The 10236-nt window shown below is 35.6% G+C and overlaps 1 protein-coding gene across 1 annotated transcript in view; it reads right to left on the bottom strand.

The window, feature by feature from the left end:
- KNL1 (kinetochore scaffold 1) overlaps nucleotides 1–10236 on the bottom strand; it is a 53910-nt gene that overhangs the window by 2473 nt on the left and 41201 nt on the right. The window contains exons 18-24 of the mRNA XM_090270418.1: nucleotides 6166–6243; nucleotides 5965–6004; nucleotides 5028–5129; nucleotides 4534–4634; nucleotides 2045–2113; nucleotides 1060–1169; nucleotides 491–609 (exon numbers count right to left, since the gene is read on the bottom strand). Coding sequence (XP_090126544.1) covers nucleotides 491–609; nucleotides 1060–1169; nucleotides 2045–2113; nucleotides 4534–4634; nucleotides 5028–5129; nucleotides 5965–6004; nucleotides 6166–6243 — 619 coding nt within the window. The remainder of the gene's footprint in view (nucleotides 1–490; nucleotides 610–1059; nucleotides 1170–2044; nucleotides 2114–4533; nucleotides 4635–5027; nucleotides 5130–5964; nucleotides 6005–6165; nucleotides 6244–10236) is intronic.

The following is a 10236-nucleotide window of genomic DNA, read 5'->3' as shown; positions in this document are numbered from 1 at the left end:
ATTTTAAAATGTTTTCTACTACTTACTTTCATGATGGAATTGTGCCCCCCTTCCACAAATTCATATGTTGAAGCCCTAACCCCAGTACATCTCAGCATTTGCCCTTATTTGGAGGGTCACAGCAGTTAAGATGAGGTCCTAATGAAGTATGGTGGGTCCCTAATCCAAAATGACTGATGTCCTTATAAAAAGCGGACATTTAGGCACAAACATACACACAGGAAGGACATCATGTGGAGATGAAAGAAGATAGTGGGGTAATATATTTACAAGCCAAACAATGTCAAATATTGCCAGCATATCACCAGAAGTTAGGAGGGAGGCATAAAAGAGATTCTCCTTCACAGCCCTGAGAAGGAACCAACCATGCTGACCCCTTGCTCTCAGACTTCCAGCCTCCAGCACTGTGAGATAGTAAGTTTCTGCTGTTTCAGCCACCCAGTCTGTAGTACACTTTCCCATGGCAGCCCTAGGGAATTAATACACTTACTCGGTATTATTCACATCTATGTTCATTAGGTTATAATTTGGTCCCCATCTCTTTAAAAACTCAATCTCCTCTCCAAGGAGTCTGCAATGGCTTACTACCATTGAGATTTCTTGAAGCATCTGGGAAAAATAAAAGAAGCAAAAGAAATTAGAAAAACATTTCAGTGTTTAGTGGCTCTTTTATAAAGAATGCCCCCAAAGTTAAATGACTTATTACATTTATCAAGATCCACTATTTTTTTTAAAGATTTTATTTATTTTTAGAAAGAGGGGAATGGAGGGAGAAAGAGAGGCATAGAAACATCGATCAATGTGTGAGAAAAACAATCAGTTGCCTCTCGCAAGGCCCCAGTTCTCTCGCAAGGCCCCAGTTGGGTACCTGGCCCGCAACCCAGGCATGTGCCCTGACTGGGAATTGAACCAGCCATCCTTCAGTTCACTCAACTGCACTCAATCCACTGAGCCACACCAGTCAGGGCTTAAGATCCACTATTACACATATAAAATTTTAATTCTGCTTTTTGGGACAGATAACATAATTTGCCTTTATATACTTTAATTAAAATTTACCTTGGATACCTGATGCTGTGTTGTACATTTCTTCTTCCAAGATTCCTGTTCCTCAATGTACTGAAAAATAAGCTTATGAACTAAAAGGGAGGAAGGAGGAGCTTTCTCTTCTGAAGAAGGAAAAAAAAAATCAAAAGCAGGATATTAATTATTCAAAATTTATATAAATATATAAGCTAGAAATATACAAACTAGAAAAACCTTTAAAGTACTAGGTGTTTAAGTATCCTCTCCATTTTATTTCAAACATATAAATCAGAATATAAGACATTCTTATAAAAACTTAAGACTTCATCAAAAAGAGAATAAAACTTGGTTAAGAGCTTAGGCTTAAATGTAACATAAACCTGAGTTTAAATCTTGTCTTCCCTTACTACCTGAGTGATCCTAAGCACAACACTTAAATCTTTTGAGCTATAGGTCCCCAGTGTTCACACTGGGGAATAGTACCTACCTTGTAGTGTTGATGTAAGTAATACACATGGCTTGATATAGAATAAGACTCACAATAATAATTTTTAGATTACATAAATAGCTATTATTAATCATCACTCAAGATCTAGTAATAATTTAAAATTTATTTCTTTTAAAACCTACCCAATATTTGGAACATTACTCTTAACAGTTTTATGTCTACTAGACATTTCTAAGGACAAATTATTATTATTTTTAAAAAAGATCTTATTTATTTATTTTTAGGAGGGGAAGGGAGGTAGAAAGAGGAGGAGAGAAACATCAATGTGTGGTTACCCCTCATGTGCCCCAAACCGGGGACCCGGCCCACAACCCAGGCATGTGCCCTGACTGGTAATCAAACCAGCGACCTTTTGGTTTGTAGGCCAGGGCTTAATCACTGAGCCACACCAGCCAGGTCAGACAAGTTATTATTACTGTTTATATTTAAGTATGTGAAAGAGTTCTCAAGGAGCAATTTACACTTGTAAATTTCTAACATTTTTTAGTGGCTTACATGTTTTGAACTTACCATCTAACAGAGATTGAAAATTCAGGTCAGCAATCCTCCTATAAGGCTTGTTCAGGAACGGGAAGCCATCTAGAAAGAACAAGAATAAGGACAGTATTTCTTTTTATTATCTGATTTTAAGCCATATACCACTCAAGTACTTTAGGGTCCTACTCTTTCTAGGTGGCAGGACTTTTTCATAAGCAGTTGAAGGTTCATCCTTGAATCATATTATTCTTTCTATAAGGTAAAGGCTCCCCTGAGACTCCTGAACTATACTGATTGGCAGGCCTTTGGAAGAAATTTAAGGTGTAATACATTTATAGTATATTTATTAAGGCCTCCTCCTTTGACCTTAACAGCTGTGAAAAGATAATATTATTTTCAGGAACCATATGAAGAGACTATGACATCCCAAACCTACTGTCTTTGTACAAATAGTGACAATGATTTATGTTTTTAGCATTACAGTAATGAGCGTTAGGTAGCCAAAATAGCTACTTGCTCCTCCAGGCTCTAGAGTTACCTCTTGTCTCTCAAATTGATTCTTTTTACTTTGGATACAGTTGTGACACAAATAAACATGATCACTCTATACTTTAAAGAAGCTTACAGCTCAGGGGAACATACAGATAATTGTGGTAATAAACACACCAAGAACTACAATCTATGATAAACACTATTAAGGCAAACTGCAGGAAGCAATGAGAACATATAACAGGAGGGCAAGTAGCAGAGGGAATAGGTATAATGAGAGTCCAGTAAAATTTCCTGAGAAAGTGGTAATTAAGCTGAGCTTATAAGTGTTATTAGTAAAAATTTATTTAGTGAAGAGGGGATGTTATGGACTAAACATTTGTGTTTCCTCCAAATTCATATGTTGAAATCCTAATGTCCGATGTGATGATACCAGGAAGTGGGACCTTTGGGAGGTGCTGAGATCATGAGGGTGGAGACCTCTTATAGAAGAGATCCCAGCGAGCTAACTTGGCCTTTTGTCATGTGACGATATAATCAGAAGCATGCAGCCTGGAAAAGTGCCCTCACCTGACCATGCTGGCTTTCTGACCTCAGACTTCCAGCTTCCAGCAATCTCTATTGCTTATAAGCTCTCCAGTTTATGTTATTTTTGTTACAGCAGCCTGAATGGACTAAGAGAGAGAAAGAGTTCCCAGGTATAGGAAATGTCAGTATGTAGGTCCTGAGGTAGAATGGAATATGACTTAAGATGAAAGACCTTAATCTTTAAAAAAATTTTTTTATTTCTTTATTTTTAGAGAGGGAGTAAGGGAGGGACAAGGAGAGAGAGAGAAACATCAATGTGAGAGAGAAACATCAATCAGCTGCCTCTCACATGCACCCTGACTAGGGACCGAACCCACAACCTAGGCATGTGCCACAACTGGGAATCAACCTTTCGCTTTGTGGGACATTGCCCAGCCAACTGAGCCACACTGGCCAGGGCAAGACCATAATATTTTAAGGAAATAAAAGAAATTCAGTGTGCCTGACACACAGAAAAGTGTAAGATGAGGCAAGAAAAGGAGAAGAAAAAGAGCTTTACAGGCTGGCTATATTAAATATTTTGATCCTTAGTCTAAGAGAAATAGGTACACAATCACATTTCCAACAATCATTATAGCTAAGGAAAGGAGAATGAATTGGAGATGAAAAAGAGAAGATCCAGAAGGACCAGCTGGAATGTTACTGTAGTCACCTAGGTTAGAGATGACTATGGACAGAAGAGGGGAAGAAAAGTGGATGAATATTAAGTTAAAATCAAGAAGTCTTATTAATGATTTAAATAGGCCTAGTGAGAGAGAAAGAGGTATTGAGTGATTCCTACGTTTTAATTTTGGACCTGGATGGACACTGATGGTATTCATTAAGAAAAGGAACTTTTAAAACGAGAAGCAGCATGTTTGGAGGCTGGAAGAATGTAAAGATCCTAAATTCCAATTTGGCTATGTTTACCCATGGTTGGCTATGATAAAATTAACTGTTTCAATAGAAAATAACCTAAAGATACTGACAGGCAACTCCAACAAAACAGCTAGTACTCTCTCCAGTCACCATATAGTGATATCTACCTACTTTGATAAGGCCACCAATACACGAAGGACTTCCAATTAACTTTTAGCTTAACTGAAGTACAAAAATACAGTCAAGAGTCACCAGTCATTAGAGTAAATTCTCTATCACAAAAGACATAGAAAAAAGGAACTGAGTAAATAGATGGGAATAGCACGTTGATCCAATAACTGAAAACGCAAAATTTCTACTGTCTAACGTAATTCAACAAAGGGCAACTGTCACTGGTAAATTTTTATTTTACTCTTTTATCTAATAAAATTAAAACACAATTTTATTCCCACTAATTGAGGTGACCGCCTCTTCTAAGATTTTCAGCAGGGCCTTCATAATGTCAATAGTCACTACTGCATTAAAATAAAAACTTGAGTTTAGCCATATATTTTTCTGCAGAGAATTATCTTACTTTTGCTACTCACCTACGGGCTCTCCGAAAGTAATGGTGAGTTCTATTGTGTCATAAAGAAAGGTGAATACGGCTTGACCATCACTCCACTCAATGATATCCCACTCAGACAAGCTGGACAGATAAACAAGAGAAAAAATATGTTTTGGAATAAAAGAAGAAAGTTAACTTCAGACACCACCCAGATAGTACCAGCAACTGCTACTAGAGTTTTTCTACTGGATTGGGAAAACAAGTTTAATTCAAATATTGTGAATGTACAAACATGTTTTTGAAAGAAATAAGAATTCACTCAATCCTGAGTTGCATATCAGAGAAAAAACAAGTCTGGACAGTACAGAGTATTAAATATTTTAAAATTATAATTATATAGCTCTTTCACCTTGTATACTTTCAACTTAAGTGTTGAGTACATTGAATACAAACACATGTCAACTGTTCTAGAAGTTTAGATAACCACAGAGGCACAGGATAAAACACAAACTGATGACACCTGCTTTTTCTTACCTCAACTGATTCAGTAGCTCTTTAGTTGTATTTATTTGTTTTTGCATAAAGTCTATTTGAGCAAGGGTTTGCTCTTTCTGTACCTCTAGTTCTAAGAGATTTCTGGAAAAAAAAAAGATATTCGCAGAAAGATAAGTCCATTGTTAGAAAATTCAGATTCTGTAAAAAAGGTTTATGACAAGAAGTCACATTCTGGTGGCTCCTCAATGAGGTGAATGGCATCCATTTTTGCATTCTCAGGTGAGTTTTTTAGGGGAAGAGCATTGAACTAGAGCATGGGTCTAATTAGAAAAGGCCTAAATCAACTGCTCCCAAATTAGAATCCATAGATATCCTTGGGGTTCTCAAGTACTTCAAGATTATTAAAATTTATATTTTCATTTTGATGATAAAAATATAAGCATAATGCAGATCGTGAGGTTGTCCACTTAAAACTGAGACATGCCATAATTTCAATGCCTTCATTTGGTTTTGTTTAGTTTATTAGATCTAAATAGAACTGATGCTTTATTAGTCATTTTGCTAGCATCAATTTAATTTCAGCCAAACATTATCATCTGTCAAATTAATATTGTCAATAGGAATTTTACTAGTTTTGTCAATATTTATATTTGATTTCTTTTAGTCTTATATAGTTAAATAAAATTCCTGAGTATAAGAAATATACATCTCATACTTATTGATACTTACTTAAAAGTAGGTTAATGCTAGGTTTATTTTCCTTAAAAGGATCCTGATATTATTCAAGCTTGAGAAGTATTGCCTTGGATTAATGCCCTATAAACAACAATGCTTGGAAAATACTTTCAACCCCAGGGTCAAGGTCAAAGCCCTGACTCAATAATCATGTCCCCAATCTTGTCAGTTTCTGGAGATAAGAAGTTGTTTAACCTTGTGAAGTTTAGCATATTTTCTAACACTCAAACTGAAGGCTGACCTTTGAAGCTCTTCTTCTTCAGTTTTCAACTGTTCCAGTTCTTTGAAAAGAAAAGTAAAAACAAATCAATCAAAATGGACATTGAAATGTTGCTACAAAAATCATCTGTTTATTGAAAATTCTATCTCATTTAATCTCACCTAAATAAATAAAATCGGAACAGAAGGATTTCCCATTTATCTCCTTAATTAATTCAGTTACCTTTCTCTGCAGCTCTCAATTCAGAATCCCACTCTTCCATAAAATTGTTCTTCTCTTCATTCTCCAAATTCTTAGTTTCTAAAGTAGACAATATGCATTAGAATAATCCAGTCAAAAATAATTTAAAAACTGGGCACAAAAGAACAGATGCTCCTAAAATGAATTGTTAAGAATATTTGCAATGGCATAAAAAAGACACATAGATCAATGGAACAGAATAAAGCCCAGAAATAAACCCATGCCTTTATAGCCAATTAACATTTGACAGAAGAGGCCAAAAACTACAATGGGCTAAAGGGAGTTTATTCAATAAATGGTGTTGGGAAAATTGGACAGATACATGCAGAAAAATAAAACTAGGCCACCTTCTTATGCCACAAACAAGAATAAATTCAAAATGGTTTAAAGACTTAAATGTTAGAGTCGAAACCATAAAAATCCTAGACGAAAACATAGAAAGTAAAATCTTGGATGTTGCTCTTAGTGATATTTTTTCTGATATATCTCCTCAGGCAACGGAAATGAAAGAAAAAAATAAACAAATGGGACTACATCAAATGAAAGTTTTTGCACAACAAAGGAAATCGTCAACAAAATGAAAAGACAACCTACTGAATGGGAAATCACATTCACTGATACATCTGATAAAGGATTAATACCCAAAATTTGTTTAAAAACTTGCAAAACTTAAGACCAAAAAAACCAAACAATCCAATTAAAAAATGGGCAAAGGACACTTCTCCAAAGAGGACCCTACAGATGGCCAATAGACATGTGAAAAGATGCTCAACGTCACTAATCATCAAAGAGTGCAATTTAAAATCAGAATGAGATATCATATCCCACCTATCAGAATGACTATCATCAATAAATCAACAAACAACAAGTGAACTGATGGTGGGAATGCAGATTGGTGCAGCCATTATGGAAAGCACTACGGAGTTACCTCAAAAAATTAAAATGGAACTGCCTCATGACCCAGCGATTCCATTTCTGGGAATTTATCCAAAGAAACCCAGAACACTAATTCGAAAGGATATATGCACCCCTATGTTCATTGCAGTGTTATTTACAATTGCCAAGATGTGGAAGCAGCCAAGTGTCCATCAGTAGGTTAGTGGATAAAACAACTATGCTATATTTACACAATGGACTACTACTTGGCCATAAAAAAGAAGAAAATATTACCATGTGTGACAGCATGGATGGACCTGGAGAACACTATGCTAAATGAAATAAGCCAGTCAGAGAAAGACTAGTATCATATAATTTCACCTATATGCGGAACCTAATAAACAAACTGAACTAACAGCAAAGTAGAGACAGACTCACAAATAGAGAGCAGGCTGATAGCTCTGCGTCGGGGAACTGGGGAGGTAGAGGGATTGAGCAAAAAAGAAAAACAACTCATGGACATACACATCAGTGTGGAGGTGGAAGAGGGTACAGGGGGGATAACTATTAATGAAAAAAAATATAAAAAATGAACTATTAAAAAAGAATATTTGACAAATACCCATCTTTTCCCCACCTTTCCTTGCCAATACAGCACTGAAATGTAGTTATAATTTCATACAAAACTTGCTTCTAGTAGCAGACAACTGAACTTTGAGCCATATAGCAATGATCTCCAATAACAGCTTTCCAGGGACCAGTCTCAGTTGGAAATTGTTTACATAAATCTGCATAATCAAAGCTATTGTTAGGCAACCCCATTGTCTAAGCAGGGACAGCTACCCATGCACACACATTTAAAATTTTTTACTTAATTTATTTTTAAAACCTTGGAGTCATCCTTAAAATCCTGCTACCTCCCCATCCAAACCAAGTTTAGATTTTTACCTCAAAAACATTTTTTAAATCTTTGGTTTCCTTCACCATCACTAGCCTCCCTTAATATAAGCTACTGTCCTTTCTTAACCATACCAGTCCAATAACTACTAAACTTCTTACATTTACTCTTCATCTATTCAAATTCCATCCCAATACTGCATTGAATAGTCTGCTTTCCCCTCTGCTCAGTCTTTATATTTTAGCTTAAGTGTCACTTTCCTGGCTCAATTAGGTCAGAACTCTATTTCAGGACTTTACAGCACCATGTAACTTCTCTTCCGTAGCAGTCACTGTAACATTATTTAATTCTTATATTCTCATCTAGACTAAAAGCTCCATAGAGCATAAACTTTTTGTTTTTAATCACCATAGTATTTTTAGCACTGAGCACTGTATATGATACTTACTAGGTATTCAATATATTTGCTCAAGAAATAATGAGCCCTGGCTGGTGTGGCTTAGTGGACTGAGCACCAGCCTGCGAACTGAAGGGTCACTGGTTCGGTTCCTGGTCAGAGTATATGTCTCAGTTGCAGTTCAGGTCCCCAGTTGGGGGCCTGTGAGAGGCACCCAGAGGCAGCCAATTGATGTTTCTCTCTTTTTCTCCCTTCTTTCCCCTCTCTCTAAAAATAAATAAATAAAATCTAAAAAATAAAATAAAAATCAAAGAACAAGAAAGAAACAGGGAGCCATTTAGTAGTGATACCTAGAAAAGGAAGTGTGCTTGTTGGTATTTTTAAAGAGAGAGGGGTGAATCCATCCAGTAGAGGAGGCAGAGAAGTTGAATATACAAGAGATAAAGGAAAATGAGTGATATGTGATTTCTGGGAAGAGAAGAGGGGATGGAATTCAAAGTTTAGGTGGGAAGACTGGTCCTTAGGAAAAACAAAGGGTGAAAGAATGAATATATAGGTATATTAAAGTTTGGTTTATTTGGTAGCAGAAAGTTGAGAAGTTCAGATCTAATGGTTTCTATTTTTTTCAGTGAAGGAGAAAGTAAGGTAATGAAAAAAGTGGTGGGGCAGTCTAAGACAATGAACTTCAGATTAATTAGCAATTCAATGTGGAAAACATGTACTAGACACTGTGTAGAAAGCACAGTTCTAAGAATTTTGAAGGATATGAAGAAAAATAAAAGCTGATCTTTGCTCCATTGGAATTCACAATTTAGTAAAGAAGATAAACCATACAAAAGTAAATATAATTACAAGTAGATGTGACAGATACCATAAGAAGTACTAACGAAAGAGTCACGAAAGCTCAATGGAGATAGAGACTACTTCTTTTGGTAGAAAACAAAATAATGCATTAGCAAAGACGAAGTGGCAGGACTGCAGAGCAAGGACAAGATTTGGTTGGAATTTAGAATGTGTAAGGAAGTAATACAGTAAATCATATAAGAAAGAAAATCTAAAAATGATCATAGGAATGTTTTATGTCAAGCTTAGGAGTTTGGACTTTATTTCATAAGAAACGCAAAGAGAAAAGTCTATAAGGGGTATAAAATAATGAAAACTGCCCTTCATAATTATTAATCTGCAGGTTATCAAATATGCAGGTTGGACTGGAAGGTGACAGATGAAGATTATAAAAGATGTCAATTTAGAAGACTTCAATTAGTACAGTTCAGAATTAATGATAGCCATGACGGAAATGGGAAAGAAAACAGTATGTTAAAGAAACAGATATGACAGAACTTGATAAGAGACTCCAAAACAATAAAAGTTTTGATCTTTTTACAGTATATGAGAATGGTGACGCCATTAATAGAGACAAGAAACATTATAGGGAAAACAAGTTCTCAGAATTTATTTTGGAAATGGGAGAAAACAGTAAATTCCATTTATTCACACAGAGTTTAAGGTGTATAAGGACATGTTTGCAGAGTTTCAGCAGGAAGCTATAAAAGTTAAGTCTGGAACCTCAAGACAGAGAGGCTAAAAATGCCCCAATCCAAAATGATTATAAGCTACTAAAGTCAAAATCTGTGTCTTACATGTTTGTTTGTTTGTTTGTTTTTTCTGATGCTAAACACAGTATCTGGCATGTAGTAGGTGCTCAACAAATGCTTCATGAATTTAACTGAATTTGGGAATCATTCATATAAACAGACTTGTTAAGGCAGATGAAAGCATTACGAGAGAGAAATGAAGCATTAGGAGAGAGAATATAGAAATGAGTAGATGATAAAATCTAAATCTCTACATAAGGAGTCAGTTAGAGAGAGGCCAACAGAGG

This window comes from Furipterus horrens, unplaced genomic scaffold (assembly GCF_987537825.1).
Source record: "Furipterus horrens unplaced genomic scaffold, mFurHor1.1.pri manual_scaffold_3, whole genome shotgun sequence".
Taxonomy (NCBI): domain Eukaryota; kingdom Metazoa; phylum Chordata; class Mammalia; order Chiroptera; family Furipteridae; genus Furipterus; species Furipterus horrens.
The sequence above is the reverse complement of the archived record's forward strand: the minus strand, read 5'-3'. Positions and strand labels throughout refer to the sequence as shown.